This window comes from Tamandua tetradactyla, chromosome 7 (genome assembly GCF_023851605.1).
Source record: "Tamandua tetradactyla isolate mTamTet1 chromosome 7, mTamTet1.pri, whole genome shotgun sequence".
In the NCBI taxonomy this organism is placed as follows: domain Eukaryota; kingdom Metazoa; phylum Chordata; class Mammalia; order Pilosa; family Myrmecophagidae; genus Tamandua; species Tamandua tetradactyla.
In genome coordinates, this window is record NC_135333.1 from 147,115,072 (window position 1) to 147,136,012 (window position 20,941).

At 35.2% G+C, this 20,941-nt stretch overlaps 1 protein-coding gene across 4 annotated transcripts in view; it reads left to right on the forward strand.

The window, feature by feature from the left end:
* Window positions 1-20,941, forward strand: part of NAV3 (neuron navigator 3) — a 622,569-nt gene that overhangs the window by 407,034 nt on the left and 194,594 nt on the right. For all 4 annotated transcript variants that reach the window (XM_077111502.1, XM_077111504.1, XM_077111501.1 and 1 more), the window contains exons 8-9: window positions 4,701-5,727; window positions 20,415-20,530. In XM_077111502.1, coding sequence (XP_076967617.1) covers window positions 4,701-5,727; window positions 20,415-20,530 — 1,143 coding nt within the window. The remainder of the gene's footprint in view (window positions 1-4,700; window positions 5,728-20,414; window positions 20,531-20,941) is intronic.

Here is a 20,941-nt window from a genome sequence, read left to right on the forward strand (position 1 = left end):
TTTCTCAGTCTCCTTAAAGATCCACTGCTTGCAAGAAAACTAGGTCTGTAGCTCAAGTGATGATGACGAAGGATGTTGCAAAAACCTGGGCTCATTTTGTTTTTAGCAATTCCTACCCCAAACTGCCAAGCTCCCAAGTGAATTCAGAGCAGGCCAAGATTCTGAAAGTTCAAAGGAGGATCATATTAATGCTGAGCAGCTATGTAACATTTCAAGGTTTTAGTTAATTAGGGCACTGTCACAAGAAATGACCCTTTACAACTGAGGATGTCAGCAATTGCCAAGATTGGTGAGTCGGTTCAACCCTCACTACTCAAATCATGATCTTTCACCAGCGGCATTGACATTATCTGGAAGCTTGATAGAAATATAGAATCTCAGGGCCCACTGCACACCCGCTGAATCACACATTTAATAGGATCCCCGCACATTAAAATTTGAGAACCACTGTGTTCAACACTTAGAATGTCCACCATTCTAGGACAGCTATAAGAGTTTGAGATCTAGAGTTACACAATGTAGGGTGAAATCCTAACTCCACCACATTCCCCTTGCAAGTTGTGCATCATTGAATAAGTTACTTAGTCTCTCCAAGCTTCAGTTTCTACAAATGTGAATTAGAAATATGAGCTCTTTCCCCCTTTTAAGGTTGCTGTGAATGAGCACTAATGTGAAAAAGTTTAAAGAGGCTTTAATAAAATGTCAATTAGTGTTATTATGGTTGTAATAATTATTACTATAAATTTGTTCATTACATGATATGAAATATGGCAAATAACATTTGAGATTAGCGTAAGAAATTTGAGATGAATTCAATATGACAGCCATCATGTACCTCTTAACGTTCCCACCAGAATAGCCTCAAATTTTTTTTTGAGTGCCACATCTCTCCAAATTTTTATCCCAGGATTTGTATGTGAATATTTTAATACATAAATAAAGAGAATAAACTTTTGCATAGTTCCTTTAAAAAGTTTTATTAATATTCCTCCTGCCTTGAATGCCTTCAACCTCTTTTTTCTTGTCTTGATCTTATTCAAGATTTTTACAGCCCTCTTTCAACTCTGATCGTCTCTACCACTTTGTCACCCACCTTCACTTGGCATGTAGTGGTATTTATCTTTTATGAATCTGCTTTCTTTCTCCAGCTAGCTTATTTTTTATTTTGAAGTGAGTGTTTTGCATAAAGTAACCACTGAGATGTTCTCCCTAGATTAGAGTTCTATAGATAGAAGGAACTAAATAGTATTGATTAACATTGCTGAAAATAGTAGAAAAATAGAGAGATATATGGCAGACAGGATCAGTAAAACAGTGAGGTCACTGTGTGAAATGCATGAGTATATTCACAATTTGCTGCAGTTGATGAAATTCATTTTATTTGGAGACAAAGTTTCCATTTGAATCTGGGTACTTGAGGAATAAAGTTCACTGCTATAATCCTATCAGCAGCAATAATTTAACACTATTTTTATTGGGCTCTATGTTTCTATATTCAAGGATTAATTATTGCAACTGATAAGCCATTGAGTTTACCCTTCTACTTCTGAGAAAATAATGTAATAGTTTATAGAATTGACTCAGCACCTAAGCTAAGTTGTCAGTTTTGTCACAAATTATGTAGCATGCCCAAGTTATTTAAACTCTTTATATTTCAGCTTCTTTGAGTGTAAAATGGGGTTGATTTTGAAAATGTCATCCAGTTGCTGGGAGGATTAATTAAATTAATATATTTTAAATACTTAGTTCAGTGCTCAGAACATAGTGGGGAATATGCATAGGATTAAACTGTGCAAACAGGTCAGCTCTTTGCTTTGTGGAATGTACAGTGTAGTGGAGGGAATAGGCACTTACAGCAGAGTAGTAATGCCTATAATAAAGGAAAGAATGAGTCATTAAAAAATTATAGAAAAGCCACCTGATCCAGATTTTATGATACAGTGGCCAAAGATGGGGGTAGGGTAATGTTTTCTTCAAAGAAAGTGAGGTCAAAGCTAAGACTTGGCCAAGTAATAGAAATTTGTCTGGAAAAAATACTTGGTAGCATTTCTACAGAGCCAAGGTGCTCTGTCCACTATGATAATCATTCAAATTCTAAAGCAATGATCACATACTCTAAAAGAGTGAAATAAATTTGGAATTACCCATAGTTATAATGCAGATAATAAAGGATTGAAATGCACTCATGGAAAGTGAAAGTATATATTAAACTAGGAGTTTTAAGCTGGCTGGGTTCATTTTTCTTGAATTAGTTAACACACCTATTGTTTTTCAGAACACCTTGGTGTTTGTGTATGAGCCCAGTGAATTGCTATAGATATTCCAGACATGGATGTAATTATATGCTTTACATGAATACTGAAAGACCAATATATCATGAGGTGCTTTAAAAATTTCAATAGTACCATGAAGAATTTTTTAGGTATTGAACTTTTACATTTTAATCTGGAGTATAGCTGTACAGACTTGTATTCATTTTTCCAATTGAAAGGACTTATAGAAGGTGTTCTAGTTTGCAAGCTGCTGGAATGCTATATACCAGAAATGGAATGGCATCTAAAAAGGGGAATTTATTAAGTTGACATGTTCTAAGGCCATGGAAATATTCAAATTAAAGCAAGGGAATGAAAATGTCCAAATTAAGGTACCAAGAAGAGGTTACCTTCACCCAAGAAAGACCGATGAAGTTCAGGTTTTTTCCTCAGCTGGAAGGGTGCATGGGAAAGTCTGCTAGCTCTCTTTCCTGGCTTCTTGTTTCATGAAGCTACTTGCTAGTATTTTCCTTCATCTCCAAAGGTCTCTGTCTGTGTGGGCTCTAAAGCTTTTTCCAAAATGCTTCCCTCTTCAAGGGCTCCAGTAAGCAAACCCCACTTTGATTGGGTGGAGACACATCTGCATGGAAACTATCTAATCAAAAGTTACCACCCACAATTGGGTGGGTCACATCTCCATGGATAATCAAAAAGCTCCCACCCAGCAATATTAAATGCGGATTAAAGAACATGGTTTTTCTGGGGTATGCAGCAGTTTAAACCAGCACAGAAGGGTAGTGAGACTTAGAAGTCAATGTCTATATACCCAGTTGTTATGGGAACACTTTATATAAAATGCATTTGTCTATGATATTACTATTAATATAAATTTCACAGATACTATATTATTTAAGACAAAATTATTTTCTGAAAGGAAAACCTGCCTAACTCACACAAAAATTCAACTGCCTCTCTACCTATCTTTAACTTCTTTATTATCTCCTCTTTTGGTGTGGCTCCATTTCCTCTTCTGAAAAATGACTACAACTGTTATTCCATATCAACTGACTTAATTATATATTGTATATCATGCATTTTGACATCTTTAAGGAAAACATTTTAAAGTAAGAGCATTGTAGGTTTACCTTTACGAATGTTTAATGAAATTTAATGATGTCCAGTTCTTAAATATTATGAAAATGGATATTCTTTATAAAATACCTCTAATAGGCATTTAAGCAAAAATAGTTTTCTGTTGATTTGTCAGTATCTAGGATATTAACAGTGCCAGATGGTGGCATTCTTATATACAATATCTTATGTAATCTCCTCTGCAACATCTAAACTTTCTCACACCTGCACACACAAGCACAGAAGATAAAAGAGAGAGGCATTCATAGTTAATGAAATTCTTGATTAGTTTAAATGACTTAAACAGAATTACACAGTACCTAAATGTTAGCATTTAAATTGAGATTTTTTTAGCTCCAGGGTCACTCCTTATTTTACTCTATACCAAGTTATAAATTTTCTACTTTGCTTCAGTTTTTCATGCTTAAACCTAAATCGGGCATTAATCATTGCAAGAACAATTATGTAAAAATCCATGTCATAATGTAACTTCTGAATGGAAATTAAACAAACACCATTACTTTGTAAAGTATTTGGATGATGGAGAACTTACTTACCTTTAGCTTTCAGAAAGTAGATTAATTTTCTATTAGAATTTAAAATTTGTTCACATCACTACAGTATGCTGTAGTTGTGCTAGTTAAGAGTAGAGGCTCTGATATCAGTTCACACCCAAGCTGTGTTATTTAGTCTTTCTTTGGCTCAGGGTCTTCACCTGTAAAATGGGGATGATGACGGTTATATACACCTTGTTCTGCTGTTAGAATGATTAACTTAGTGTGTAAAGTGCTCAGTAGATTACCCCACACATAGATACATAAATTCCAATGCTACTATTATACAAATAATAAAGTTTACAAAAATTAAATGATTCATAAGCATATTTAATCAGATAATAGTAAACTAAACTTTCTGTAGCTAAAAGCAGTTTCTTCATATTCATTATAAAACATTTTTGCAAGGTAATATGGAATATCCGTTACTGGTATGAGCAGTAGTGGTAGCTGGAAAAACTGGAGAATGTTGCTTTATTCATCTTTACATATCTGTAGCTAGCAAAATCCACTTGAGTGGAAATCATTTCAGAGGGGTAAAAAAAGACCACAACTTTTTCTAAAAATCACTGCCAGTCAACTACTCTTTATTGTTGATATATGGTGCAAAAAAAATTATCATATATAAATGTGATTGATGCCACAGAGGAAGTCTGTTTTCATTTCAGAAGAGAGATGCTTCCATGCATCTGTATTTAGCAAATATTTAATGGTTTGATACAAATGATTTAAACTGATCATTCTTTTTATTTTTATTCTCCAGATTCCTCCAAAGGACCTCAACCATCTTCAGGTGTAAATGGCAACATGCAGCCTCCCAGCACTATTGGGCAGCCCCCTGCCTCTGCCATCCCTTCTCCGAGCGCCAGCAAGCCCTGGCGCAGCAAGTCCATGAATGTCAAGCACAGTGCAACCTCTACCATGCTGGCCGTAAAGCAGTCGAGCCCAGCCACCTCTCCCCCACCATCTTCAGACAGACTGAAGCCACCTGTCTCGGAAGGGGCCAAAACCGTAACCTCGGGACAGAAATCCATGCTTGAAAAATTCAAGCTGGTCAATGCCCGGACTGCTCTACGGCCCCCACAGTCTCCCAGTTCAGGACTGAGTGATGGTGGGAAGGATGACGATGCCTTTTCTGAATCTGGAGAATTGGAAGGTATCAGCAGCGGTCTTAATAGTGGTGGCTCCACAAATAGCAGCCCTAAAGTGTCACCTAAATTGGCTCCTCCAAAGGCTGGAAGCAAAAATCTCAGCAATAAAAAGTCTTTGCTACAGCCGAAGGACAAAGAGGAAAAGAGCAGGGACAAAAATAAAGTTTGTACGGAAAAATCAGCCAAGGAAGAGAAGGATCAGGTGACGGAATCGGCTCCAAAAAAGACCTCTAAAATTGCAAGCTTGATCCCAAAGGGTAGCAAAACAACTGCAGCCAAGAAGGAAAGCTTAATCCCATCTTCCAGTGGGATTCCAAAACCAGGCTCAAAGGTGCCGACAGCCAAGCAAACCATGTCACCCGGCAGTGCAACAAGCAAAGAGTCTGAAAAATTCAGGACTACCAAGGGAAGTCCTTCCCAGTCTTTACCTAAGCCCATAACCAGTGAGAAAGCAAGCACATCCAACTGCCCTGCTCCCTTGGAAGGGAAGGAAACTGGTCAAGGTTCTCCTTCTGGTTCCTGTACCCTGCCAGTGGCACAAAGCAGTGGACAGAGCACAGGAAATGGTGCTGTCCAGCTCCCTCAGCAGCAGCAGCATAGCCACCCAAATACTGCCACCGTGGCTCCGTTCATCTATAGGTAAGGTCCATAGTTGCAAGCACGTCGACAGGTCTGCATGCACACGGTGCAAAAATAAAGGTTGCAGAAGCCATCTTTTATAATCGTTTTGGAGCTGTTTTATTCTGAAGATAGAGGTCTAGATTTAATATGGAATTTTAGTATGGAAAAAGGCCTTCAATATAATCTAGTCTTAGTATAATGTGTTATTTTAGGAAATTGAGACCCTCAAAAGTTAACCTAATTGATATCAGAGATAGGATAGATCCTGGAGGTCATGATTTTCTCTTCTGTTCATAACCATTACTATTATTATTAGTCTCTTAAAGTAATTCTGTGTTTTATAGAATTTACAGGTTTTTGTTGCTGTTAGCAGAGAGTATAGCCTAGTGGTTAAAGACTTGGGTTCTAGAATCAGACAGATTTAATTCTCAACCCTGCCACTTCCCAGCTATATGACTTTGGAAAAGTTCCTTAACAGCTCTTATCTGAACTTTCCTCAGCTGTCAACTGGGAATGAGAGTTATCTACCTCATAGAGTTGGGAGGATTAATAGACATAATGTACATAAAACATTAATTTATATTCTGGCACATTGTAAATGTTCATTAAATGCTGTTTATAAGGCAATGATTTCCCAACATAAAATTTGTATTAATTGTCTTTAGCTAGGCATATATTGCAAGGGAAAATTATTTTTGTATTTTTTTGCAATTATTTTTGTATTTTATTTATTTATTATTTATTTTATTTTGCATTTTTGTTTTATTTTGTTTGTATTTATTGAAATAGATAAATATGTTACATTTAAGATAAGTATACTCCTTACACAGTTATAAAAATGGCTCACTTTACCTTTTAGTTGTGATTTGTTTTGATCAATCAATTAATTGCTTATCACTGTGCCTCCAGTTTTATTCACTAGCCAGTCAGCAAGTAAATGGTCTAGAGGGTAATGATATGTGCCCCTTTTTCCATCCTCCTAGCAGACTGGCATGACAGTTAAACAGTAGGGAAGAAACTTACTGAATGAGGAACATGGACTATTATAATTAAGAAAGAGTCAAGGCAATCCAGTTACAAACATATTAAATTTAAGTGTGGTTTCTTTTTAAAGAAAAAAACATATTTGGGATGATTCCTCCATCCTTTCTCCGACCCCCCCCCCCAACAGAAAATGTAAGAAGTACTTCTCTGGGTCTTTATGTACTCATCAAAACAAAAATATTCATTTAAGCTCTTGGGACCCCACATTTAAGTCTTGCTATTCTGACTTCAATGGTGATAATTCAGTTAACGTCTTTGTATTGGGATCAGCTGGACCTCTGCACCTCTTTGTGATTCCAGGGTCCTGATCTAACAAAGAATTTAAGATATCACCATTTTAGTATGCATTTCAAAAATCTTTAAAAAAAATAATGAAATGCGGAATATCTCCTACTCAGAACACTTGTGGATCTTAAATATTTTCTGTGAAAATATTAATCATTTTATAACATCACAAATGAATTTCATAGTAAAGTACAAATCTAAGCAGGAAAAATACACCTACCATCTCAGCAGACTGCTTTCTATAAGTAGTAATAGGTTTTTTCTTTACCATAAAGTCTCCAATGAATATATATTTAGTGGTTTCCATTTGGAAATATAACTTTAAACTATTACAAGATAGAAGCAGCACACTTAGTGGTGAATAGTGGGGGCCAGCTGAGTGACCTTGACAAGTTCTCTAACTTCACTGAGTGCTTTTTGCTATCTTTAAAAAAGATGATGTTTTAAAGTGAGGGAATGTAAGTGAGAAGCTAGGTATACAGGCTGCAGAAGCTACCTTCCTCTACCATTGTTCAGAAAAGGTTACATGTGGTGGTGGAGAAGGTAGCTCTTTGAGCTTGGTCGCTTGGAGTACAATCTTCATGCTGTCATTGATCAATCCTGTGACAATTGGGAATATATTTAAAGGGTTCAAGCATTGATTCCCTACACGTTAAAATGGGGATGATAATATTAGAACCTATCTTACAGGGCTGTTTTGAAAATTAAATGATTTAATATTTAGAAAGGGCCATTTTAGTTTGTAAAAGCTGCCACAATCCAATATACCAGAAACAGAAGAGCTTTTTAAAAAGGGAATTTATTAAGTTGCAAGTTTACAGTTCTAAAGCCAAGAAAATGTCCAAACTGAGGCATCCAGGGAAAGATACCTGATTCAAGAAGGGTCGATGAGTCCAGAACACCTCAGTCAACTGGAAAGGCACATAGCAACATCTGCTAGCTTGCTCCTCTCCTTTCATAACACTTCCTTGAGAATATTTTCCTTATGCATCTCCAGAGATCTCTGGCTGTGTGGGCTCTGTCAGTTCTAAGCGTTTTCCAAAATGGTTCCCTCTTAAAGGGCTGCAGTAAGCAACCCCACCTTGATTGGGTGGGTCACATCTCCATGGAAACAATAAAAAACTCCCACCCAGCAATACTGAATGAGGATTGAAGAACTTGGCTTTTCTAGTCAACAGATTCAAACTGGCACAAGGGCTTAGAACAGTGCCTGCCTCATCATAAACTTCATGTAAGTGTTGTTAAATATGCAAGTATGTATATGATCTCCAAGCTTTAGTTTTCCATGTCTTTAAAATGTGGCTGATGAATATACCTACCTCATTGTGATATTTTAAGATTAAATATGATAATTCACATAAAAGTTTTAGCACAGATCCAGATTGGGAGTAAATGACTATTAAATATTAATTATTGCATTTATTATTGTCTGTACTATAAGAGAGTTGAAAATAAATAAAACCATCTAATACGAAAACCACATCGCAGTCTACAAGTGAGGCAATAACTTCTGGAAGTCTTTATTAATTCATAATAATTTCATAAATGATATTATAAATCCCCTCCAGGTAGAGTAGTCAGTATTCAAACTTTTCAGCTGCCTATGAGAAATGTTTATATAGAGTGCTCACTTAGTGAAAATTTCTGTATTACAAGCTTTATATGAATTTCTTCATTTAAATTTCATCATAACTCCCCCCAAAGGAATGGTCTCCACATTTCATAGAAATAAAGAAGTAGATATTTCAAATCATAATAGAAATAACTTTTAAGGTCACAGAGCTACCAAGAGTTAGCCTTTGAAACCAAGTCTGTCTGATTCTAAAATAGTTTTCTTTTAATCAGTCTACAGCATGACATCCTTCATTTATTGATTCTTTCTGTATGTATAGACATAATTGGTCTTGTAATTGAGAAAATTCTTGCTGGGAAAATGTCAATAGTAAATTTGGAAAATTCTCTCTCAGAAATCATTGCTAATGAGTTAAAATAATAACTTAATTGCTATTAACTAGTATAAATTAAGACATATGTACATATTATATATCATATAGTTGTATATGATATGTATGCAATTCTGTACATATCTATACGTATAGGATATTTAGAGATAATTAAATAACATGTATATATGGGATTGAAGTTCAAAACCTAATGGTGATTCTTTTCCTCTTCTATCCCATTTCTAGGTCATACTACATATTAATTGTTCATTCTGTGTCTCAAATATATGCTTCATAATACTCATTCTTATGAATTGAATATTCAGAGCCCTGTAAGTATAATGTTGGGTTCTGAAAGTTAATGGATTTTATATTAGTCAAATTCCTATCCAGTAAGAATATTCTATGTGTTTGTAATTCAATTATTATTCACTCTAATGTGATAGATGTAGTTTTGAATTTATTATCTTTATATTTTTAAAGAATGGATAGGCCTAAGATAAAAAGGCACACATTCGTAAAAAGTTTTATCTCAATTTAAGAATTTCCAACAAATTAGAGCTATCTGAAATTGGAATAGGTTGCCTTTTTAAGTGTTAAGATGACCACTGGAGCTATTAAGAAAGTGTTAGAATGGTCATTGTTTAGGACAAGGGATATCACAAATATCTTTTCATTTATGTACCCACCACTAATCTGCCAATATTATTTAGAAGGAAATGTAATGATTAAAAAGAAAGTCTCTGCCCCCGATGAACTCAGTGTGTTGGGGATAATGGTGAGATTATAATTAAGAATATAAAATCATTGCTATTATGGAAGTATATGAAACATATAAAAATGTACGAAATAGAGTTTTCCTAAGTCTCACATGGAAGTGGAGTCAACAACAGCTTTATAGAGGAGATAAAATAAGAGGTGAGGGTGCTGCGATGATGGCTCAATGGCAGAGTTCTTGCCTGCCATGCTGGAGACCCGGGTTCAATTCCTGGTGCCTGCCCATGCAAAAATAAATAAATAAACAAATAAATAAGAGGTGAAACTTAAAGAATGTGTTGGAATTTGCCTGGCAGAAGGCAGAATTTTGCATCATCATCCAAATTTACAATGGTATGACCCAATCATTGTGCAAAAATATAATAGGTGAATTGTGAAGTGCTATGCAAATGGTAGTTAGTAAAAGTGCTACCGAAACTAGCTGTTAGGATTCATGATTATTGGAGTGAGAGATTATGGGAAAAATTGGAATTAATTCACATTTGGTTCTGTTTTAATCACCTCCTCCTCACACATCTGATTTTCATTTATTCCTATTGACCCTTTCTCCGAAATATAACCTGAATCAGTCATTAATTTTATGTTTCTAGTCCCCCTGTCCTGGCCAAAGCCAAGTCACCACCATTGGCTATTAAGTTTCCAATGAGCCTCCCAGCTTCCACTGTTGGCCCTATATAATAGATCCTTCACCTAGAAAGCATTCTGGCATTCTAAAATGATAAGCCATACATGTCATCTCAATTCATGAAACCATCTGTTGAGTTTCCATTACATTTAAAATAAAATCCAATCACCTTACTCTGATCTACAAGACCCTACCTAATCTGGCCTCTGCCCAACTCTCAAGCCACATCCACACTTCTCTTCCCATAGTGCACTAGATCCCAACCTTTATCATTTCTTACCAAACAAAGCTCATCCTGAATTGGTGACTGTCATAGAGGTTCCCTCTGCCTGTACTGACAGTCCTCCAGATCACTGCAATCCTCTTTCTCAGCATCCTGAACTCTGCTTAAATGTTCCCCCATCACAGAAGCCTTCTCCCAACATCTGGTCTAAAGAAACATCTACCATACCCCATGCCAGCATTTTACCCCATCGTCCTCTTGTATTTTCTTCACAGGGTTTTTTTATTATCTGTATTTCCTTGATAATAAGAAAACTTATTTTCAAGTTTCAACTGTATTTCTTTGAACTTTCTTAACTTATTAACAAGTGTGATTTCAAACACCTCTCACTGTTATCTGCTATACAAGCTCCTTGAGAGCAGAAGTCTTGTCTTTCTTATTTGGTGGTATAATTGCCAAGGACAGGACTTAACAATAGGTATCCTATAAATATTATTGAACGAAATACAGTCATCCTGGCTTAGACGCACCTGACCAGAAACGTACAGTGGAATAGAAACATCTTCTGAAGTGCCTTACTTCCCATTAGTGGCGTGTTTAATTAAAATATAAACCACTTTTAAATATTTAAAGAATATAACCATACCTATTCCTCAGGACATTCACTCTCTTATTTTCTTTCTTCTTTCAACAAATAGCTACTGAATATCTGTTATGCATGAAGCATCAAAGATAGAGGAAATATCTTACACCCACATATAATTTTCTTTCTGGTGCCCGCAATATGATAAGCAACAGACCAGCTCCAAAATAACTACAAAATGAGGCAGGAAATGTAAAGTTTGCTGGGAATGAACCATATTTGGTACACTGAGATTTCAAAAAGTATGGAATTGCTTCTAGTTATTAAAGTCAGGGAAAGCGGCACTTGTCCTGGTTCCTAAAAGATAGATAAGATTTAGGCATGCAGATATGAAGGGGACAGAAATTTAAAATAAGGCCAAAGGAACAAAATAACCATATAAACAAGTTGAATACATAGGTGTTCAGCAAGTAGGTCAGTTTTCCTAGAAAAGTGACTTGTATGAGTGAGGGTAGCAGGCGAGAAATTTTTAAAAAAATAAGTAAAGTAGTGAAGATTGATTGGAGCCAAATCATAGTAGAAAGACTTGAATGTAAGTAACGTGGTCTGTGCGTGTGTGTCTGTGTGTGAGTGTGTGTGTATGTGTGTCTGTGGGTGAGTGTGTGGCATAATCAGGAAAATCACCATGTCTTCAGTGTATAAAGTCGATTCATTGTATGAAAGGTCACTGTGGTGTGTAAACCAGATTTGATGGCTAGATGAAGGAGAAATTTGCAGACAGAGATAACTTTGTTAAGATTTGAATTGAAGGTCCCAGTTATAGGTGATACAGGATGAGTAATGAGAACAACACATAGTAGGAATAAAAGTCTCCTTTTCATTGTTTCTTTACTTCCTTGTTACCCTTTATGCTGTATTCTTAGAACTTGTTTTTCCTTCACTGGAGTCCAAAAAGTGTAACGTCAGTTCCCTGGAAGCATCAAAAATGTGTGAGGTCTTCATGGCCTCCTGTCTTCCCATATGTTTTTTTTCCTTCCATGGTTTTTGCATTTATCACTTTAGAGCTATATTCCCCATGCTTGCAAGGATATGTGAACTAAACGGTTAATTGGCTAATTAAAGATAAAAGGGAGACCTGTATATTTTCCCTGAATCTCTGTCTTTTTAACAGGAGCCTTCCAAAAGAATTTCAAAATAGCTGTTGACCAAATTATCACTTGCTATTTTGAGGTCTACAGGATTTTCCTTATTTTCTAGCCATTTGTAGTAAATGCCAAGAAAACAGTGCATTGGTCGTAAAGCAAACACTTAGAGGAAAAGGGAACAGAAAAAGAACTATGAGTAATTTTAAAAAGAAAGAAAAAAATATATAACTCTTAGATAAGGCAGGACATTAGTATGAAGAGGAGAAAATAATCATGCTTCTTAACCTATTGATTAAATATAAGTACGAGACCAGACCATCTTTACACACTCATATTAAAATTAAATAAATAAAGTAGTCTGAATTTAAAGCTTTTCTTTCTTGTACTATATTTTGTATTTTATACAGCAGCATCATGGATTCTCAGAAGAGATTTTTGTCATAACAGATTTTTCTGGGATTTCACATTTGCCTAGGAAGTGAAATGGGAAATTGATGCTTGAATATAATACCTTTTGAAAGTATATAAAACCTGCCTTTAGAAAATGCTTACTCACTTGACTTTAAGTTTGGTTTATCTGTTGAACCAGAAGATTTAGAAGGAGGAGCTGTGCATTTAGAAAGACTGAAGTGTGGAACATATTAAGCCCTCCAGCTAGTATTATAGATTATGCTGCAATTGTGGTTTCATGCGAACTGTGCATAATTGGTCATCAGCACAGACTAAAGCTTATTGAATTCTTACCTTGCAAGCTTGTCTTTTGCTAGGTTTGATATATCTATATGCATTCTGTGGTAGTTTAAACTCCCTCACACAGCAGTATTTTAAAGATGAACTCTGCAGATGCTGATAGAAGAGGGAATCTTCTATAGAATGAGTTGGCATTCTCTCAGTGTCTTATTTTATAAACTACCTTTTCTGTACTCAGCTTCCAAGGCTTGCTGCCAGGTTGCTTCTCCAAACCATTGCTGTTTCTTCCTTTCATACTTCATTTTTTAAAACTAGAAATTTTAGGCTTGCAGAAAATTTATGAGAATGGTACAAGGAACTCCCATTTGGAGTTCATTTGCTTCGTGTGAAGCACCCAGAGACTTATTCAATTTTACCAATTGTCCTAAAGTTATCATTTTTAGGAAAAAGGATGTAATCCAGGGTGATATGTTGCAAACGGTTGTCATCTCATCCTAATCCTTCTCAAAAGTCTGGAACTGTTCTTGACTTTCAATTGACGTATGAAAGGCCAGACATTTTGTAGAATTTTCTTATTTGGGTTTTTCTGAATTTCCCTGAATTTCCCTTACTATTAGAATTAAATGTATATATATATAATCACAGAATTTCACAGAGCTGCTGCTGTGTTCTACCCATTGCATCCTATCAAGTGCAGACAATATCTATAATGCCCATTTTTGGTACTGTTAACTTTGATTATTTGATTAATATGATGTCTGCCAGAATTTTCCAATCTAAAGTTACTTTGTCACCATGTGTATTAATAAGTTTATTTGTGGGAAGATATTTTGAGACTGTGCATAAAAATTCCATTCCGCAATCTACTTTCTCCCACAAATTTTAGCACATTTTCTGGTTTCTTGCCTGAATTATTTACTGTGATGGTTGCCAAAAGATGATTTTCTAATTCCATCATTCTTTCTTCTTTTACTAATTGGCATTTTCCTTTATGAAAGATAGTTTTCTCCTCCTTATTTATATATTTATTATTTATATTGTGTTGACTGAGGAAAATTCTATTTTATTCAGTGAATTATGATTCATTACTATTATTTATTTTGCTGTTTAATTTTTCCCACGTTTGAGCACTGAGAGCCTATTTAATCTGAACCCTGTGTCCTCTTAACATACCTCAGAATGCTTTGATAAGGGGCTTCCAGTTTCATCTTGTGCTTTGTCCCAGCCTTGGAATCAGCCTTTATCCTGATTTATTTTAGGGATGCTCAGAAACCAGGATCTTACCACTTCTAGGTTTTACCAGTGGTCAAAGATAGGAAAATAGTTGATTGTCATTATTTACAGACTCAGATTTACCTACTCACTAAAATTTATTTGTAGCCCACAAATCAATACTCACAGCACTTTCATGGATGAAAAGTTCAAATTGCTCAATTGTAGATTCTGAGCTGAGGTTGAACCAGGCAATAGTCTGCCTTCTTTTGTTTTAGCTCTCATATGAAATGAGTCATTTTCACAATATGTTTAGTGCCATGTTTTTTACTTTTTTGTGTTTTTTTTGGTGATTTTGCTGTTTAATATGGCCCCTCAATGTTGTGTTGAAGTGTTGTCTAGTCTTCCTAAGCAAAAGAAGGCCATCATGTGCCTTATGGAGAAAATACATTTATTAGATAAACTTTGCTTAAGCATGAGTGATAGTGCTGTTGACCATGAATTCCATGTTAATGAATCAACAATATATATTAAATAAGGTGTTTTTAAACAGAAGCCTGCATAACACAAGGTTATGTATTGACTTGAAGAAAATACTGTGACCAGAGGCTACTAGGACTCTGACCCAGAATTTCTCCTAAAAACAATGACTCAATATTCACTAATTCAGTGCTCGTGGCAACCTTATAGAAACATAACTACCACTAATAATGAGAATTGACAGTATGCTGCAAACCACGAGTTCACACTGACACCCGGTTCCAATGCCAAACCATAGGGTTTATTCTAGCTTTACCATCTTCATATCTGTACTTGCTTTGCATCAACTATGAGAGACTTGATCCCTGCTATTCTCAATATGTTCTCTTGTTTGTTGATCTCTCATTCAGTGTGAATGATTTGTTCATCTCTCATTCACACTGAACTACTCTTTACTTTCCCGGCCTGGGATCTCGTGACACTAGGCTGCCTTCTCAGGAAGAAAAGAAGAAAGCAAGCTTGTTTTTGAAAGATATCTGCCTATTATTTCTTTGAGGAATTACAATACCATTCATTAATGTTGTTGACCCAAATCAGTTCTTTTGTGTTGGCATTTGTGATTAAAACCATGTCAAGATGAATTCAATACAGGCCAAAACATTTCTTGTTTCTTAAATATCCACCAATAGGCAAACACCATATTTATGAAATTGATATTTGAAGTTTGATAGTTAGTATCCAGGATTCATTATTGAGTTCTTTTTTTTTTTTTTTTGTATGGGCAGGCTCAGGGTATTATTGAGTTCTTTTAAGTAGCAAGTATAGTTCCTCCTTTTTCTTAAAGAGTAAAATTTAGAGTAGACCAGTAGTTGTGGTTGCATTCAAATAGTTTCTGCTAATGATTTAGTGACTGAGCTAGTTGTAAACTGAGGGGACCTGAAATACAATCAGATAGTTAGAATCTACATGCATTTGAATGGAGTTAAAGTGTAGAGCACTGCTTAATAGATCAAGATTTACAAGCAGCCAGTTTCAAGTGTGGATTAAATCTTTACCAGATTGTGACCTACCACAAATTATTTAACCTCTGGGAGCCTTAATTTCTTTATCACTTATATTGCAAGATTGTTGTAGATTTTAAATGATTTGCTAAGGCTGAAACGCTAAGCACAGTACCTGACCCATTCTAAGTGCACATAAACAGAAAATAAACCTTGGGGCTAATTATTGGCAGACTTTAACTACTACGTATTTTAGTAACAGACACTAGCACTAGGATACTGGACTCATTAGAATTCTAAATAATTTAAATGGTGTTTTTACAATGCAATATTTTATAGGCTCAGAGATATGTCCAAAATGATGACCATGTTGTACATTCCTTAGCATGACAGTCTGCACAGGACTGTGCCTCCTAGATGCTTTGAAGGAAAAAGGGAGCAATGTTACTCATTGATTTTTCCCATCATATGAGGGAAATCCATTATCACTTTTTGTGGGAATAGTGTGTGATCCCACTGCAATAGTCACTGTATCTTGAAAAAATGTAACTTCCATTTAGAGAACACTATTGTTTCTGAATCCTTCATACATTGTTTCATGATATCACCCCTAATCTTTTTGTTTTGTTTTGCTTTGTTTTACTGCTAAGAAACATGCCAAAAAAGAGAGGGAATGTTGGGAGTCCCAGAGATTTAACTGATCTTCTTTGATCATTGGTGTAAAAGTTAAATTCTTACCACTAATTGCCCTTCTATGGACTGAATCTAAGTCCACTTTAACAAAGATTGAGGTGGAAGTCCAGGAAAAATGGTGGGGCTTGTAAAAATACGTAAAACAGAGGGTCTGAACTATCTGAATGTGAATGCAAAGCGAGGAGGAATTCTAAGCCCTATTTACAATTATTTGAGCTTTAACTTTTCCATGATCCTTTCATTTATCACTGTTTTCTTGCCATTGCTAATGTAGATAATTTACATAGGAAATACCATGGGAAACACACCAAAGAACTTAAAATAAGTTAAATTATCCCTTGTGGTTTAAAATAACAAGTCAATAAAAATTGAGTCATCCAGAAATATACACTGTCACCTTTATAAAAAAAAAAATAAAGACTCTATAGCAAGACTGAGCTGTCAGAAATATGAATGCATTTTATAAGAGTGTCTCAGAGAGACAGAAGGGGCCTTAGCCAACAGAGTTGGATGTTGTCTCATAATTAGCCACACGCTATCCTGAGAAAAGTATTCCTGAAGAATACATTTTAAGATCTATTTGTATTGAATGCAGTCTCCTTTCAAAGCACACTGAATAATTTTTTGTTCCATACAGATTTTCCTACAGAGAGATACGGTGAATCTATATAACTAACACATGGCCGCAGACATTCTGGCTCCTGCGACAGTTGTTGTTCTATTTCTAAGAAGCACAATTGGCGTTCAGCTTTAGACAGGCATCTCTGTGAACTACTTAATGTGACTCAGCTTCTGAGAGATGAATACAGGAATACTGAGCCTGCACAACTATAGCCCAGCCTGGCTCGCAGCCAGTTCATGAAAGCACTGTGCCTCTATGAGGTATTTTGGCTGGTAGCCAGTCTTCCCTGGAGTCCCCAGTCTTACTACATGCTTTCCATTTCAATTTCTTTAGCAAGAAATAAAAATCTCTGGAAAACTTCTGAGGATATTTTCCCTTGGTTCAGAGACAGCAGACTAAGAAAGAGTAAGGGTATTACAATGGTCAAGGAGCAAAGAAAACAGGCTATAGTAGACTTCAGAAAGAGGGGCTCAGGAAAGGCAACTATGGCTAGACAGGGGATTGGGGGAACCCAGAGTCCAGAGAAGAAAAACCTTGACTGCACAGAAAGTCAGTTAATTCCCCATGCTTTAAATTTCTTCAGAAGCCCTCAAGTCTCCAGAGAATGCCTTCCCAGAGCTTTAGTAATAATAACGCTTGAGTTCACAATTATTTTGCAAGGCACCCAGTTTTCTTTGCTTTTGCAGATGAGCAAACTGAGGTTCAGAGAGGTTAAGTAACTTCCCCGGGGTCATATGAATTAGTAACTGTTTAGTGCTAGAGCAGTTTTAGGACTAAACCTAGTGCTTCCTTCCATATACTTCACCCAATAATCCAGTTTGACTATCAGTACTGATATGATTTATTCATTCATTTATCAAATATTGTTGAGTGTAGCCTCTTTATCAGACATGGAGTAAACTATTGGGATACAGTAATGAGCTTAAACCTAGAGAATGGAGTCTAGTTTGGGAGGTAAGTATTAATCAAATAACCGCACAAATGTCAAATTACAAGAGTGTAATGTAGTATAAAGGAAGGTACAGATAATTTTAAGTGCCAATAATTAGAGAATTCTCCTGATAGTAAGATTAGAGAGAATTGAGTTAAGGCTTAAAGGAATAGTATTAATTGGTTGAAATGGAGAAAAAAATAAATTATTGACGTAGGGAATATCAAGTGAAAGTTCCTGATGAGACAGGGAGCTATGGGAAGTGAAGCTAAGACTCCGGCCACAATGGAGAGAATGAAGAGAGTGCTGATGCTTGACAGTCATACAAGGACCAGACCATGCTAAACCTAAAATTGTACACAGGTGTACAATGAACAAAGACCAGGTTTGTTGAGAAAAGTGCATGATTTCAATCCTGTATATGATAGGGTCGAGGTATCTTTCTTACAACAAAGAAGAAAATCAATTAAGCAATTATTACACTAACATCCTAAATTGAGAGGAAAGTGCTAGGTTAAAGTTATAAATTTGAAATTAATATAATTCATATGTGAATAAGTAATAATTAAAACAATGGTGTGATTAGATAATCTAGAGAGACCATAGAATGAAAACTGAAAGAAGCCTAGGAGTTTGCTTTGAGGAACCCCAACAGTTTTGTCCCTTGTATCTCCTACTTACTATGCAGAATCACATTTAATGATTAGGTAAAGAAGAACAAAAGAGAAGCAAGGTAGCATCAGTAGAAAATGGGGAATAAACTAGAGAATTTTTATGGAAGCCAAGGTAGGATAGTTTCATGGAAGAAAGATGGTCAGTTGTATTGAATGGTGCCAAGATATCAAGTACAGTAAAGGCTAAAAATGTCTGTTGATTTTAGTGACATTGATTTCTTTACTCACCTAATAATATATCTTCTTTCTTGTTTTTTTTTCCTATGCTTTTTATATTCAGTTTTTTGGTTTGTTTTTTTCTGGTGCATGGTCTGGAAATTGAATATTTTCAGTTTTAAGTAGGGATAAAATAGGATTAGTTGGCCAGAAATCATTACTTTGAAAGGAATTCTTATGTAGCTCTTTCTTGTAGATACAAATTCATATATGCATATATATACTCATACATAGAGCTTAAAGTTTTCCACAATTTCTTAAAATCCTGATGAACTTCTCAGAGTTTCTAGGCCTATCAGATAACTATCAAATATGTCTGGTGCTAGTTATCACCCTTTATTTCTACTCAAGAAAAAGTAGAAATGAAAATTAAAGTAAAATACTAATAAAAAATAGATGCATAAAAATATACTAAATTTTTATTTCATACATAAATATTCTCCATATATGTTTTTAAGGTAAGAAATATTTAGAGATCACAATCCATGGACCAGTGCTAGAGACTTGGAATTCCAAAGCAAATGGGAGGTCTACAAAGAATGCAGCCCAGCCTACAATGAAATTTTGGCATGCTTCCTTCTGTGTCTTGCCAGTTTGTGCTGTGAATTTTTAAAAATGTGGTAGATTTTGAAACTGCATTGAGAAAGGAAGTGTGTACTAAAATGGTTCTCTGTACAAAGAAGGAAGAAACAATACATGAAGACTGGAAAAATCAAAAAGGATAAAGACCCTCTATTGAGTTTTTTCTACTTCATTAGATCTACCCTTTACAGGCTAAACACACAAAAATAAATACCCATGCACATAACACACAAATTTAAAACACAATGCAGCAGATAGTTGTAAGAATGAGAATGTGGTTTTGATTGATTTTCATTTTTCTGTTATCTTTGTTAACTGAATCATCATAATCACTTTTATTGCCCAGAACATCTTCAATATTTATTTTTACTTACAGTATGTAAGTTTAATAACGTTTTAAGACAGACATTCATTATTAGTTGGAGCTTAAAATAGTCGGTCAGAGCTGTGAACAAATATATATAGTTAGTGTTTCTTCTGGAAAGTGTGCTACAGAAGTCATTATCAGATAAATAGCGGTGAACGATACACAAAAAAGCATAAAATTCATAAAAGGACTTTATGGGAAAAACATTTTAGAGGTTGTTTCAGTGTTTTTATCAGTTATTCTCAGGAGAACAGTTTGACCAGTGTCTCTAAACCAGCAAATAATAATAATAATAATAATAATAATAATAATAATTGTATCTTTTCAAGTCTTTAACCCAAAAGTATAATCATCCATTCATAGTTACATGCTTCCAAATTTAGAAAAGTCTAAGAAATCTGTTTTAATCTCACTCCAGATTGCATCATATGCAAAAAAACTAAAAAATGAAATTTACCTATAAATAGATAACTCTGGAAGGTCCTAGGCATAAAGAAAAGCTTACTTTCTTTGAAAGAAAATTTAATATATTGATTGCTTTTTGTGAGAGAACCTCTACTTTGATGAGTCACTATATTTGCTCTTTGTTTCTGTCTTCTTGCTTAATTTCAGAGCACATTCAGAAAATGAAGGTACCTCTTTACCATCTGCCGACTCCTGTATCAGTCCTACTAAGATGGATTTATCATATAGTAAGACTGCTAAGCAATGCCTAGAGGAGATATCTGGTAAGTGATCTGATTGATGGGTAGGTCCGACCTCAAACCTTTTGTCTCTGTACTGTACTATTTCTCTTATGCAAAAATGAATTGTGTACATCTCATTTAGCAGATATTCTTAAAAGTACTTGACTGTTCTGTTTAAGATGATCTCTTTATTGTTCTGTAAAGAATGGCAGCATTTCAGAAGCTGAGCTTTTAAAAGTCCATTAGTCCCTCAGTCAAGCTGATTACAATCAAAGAGAAGGGGATAATCTTCTATTGTTAATAAGGCAGTCCTTGGATATAGCTGGAGATTGGAAAAATACTAAATGAATAGATAATTCATATAGGAAATACCGTGGAAAACACTCCAAAGAACTTAAAAATAAGTTAAATTAGGAGTAACTGTATGTGGTATTTATATCTTCTTCTAATTAT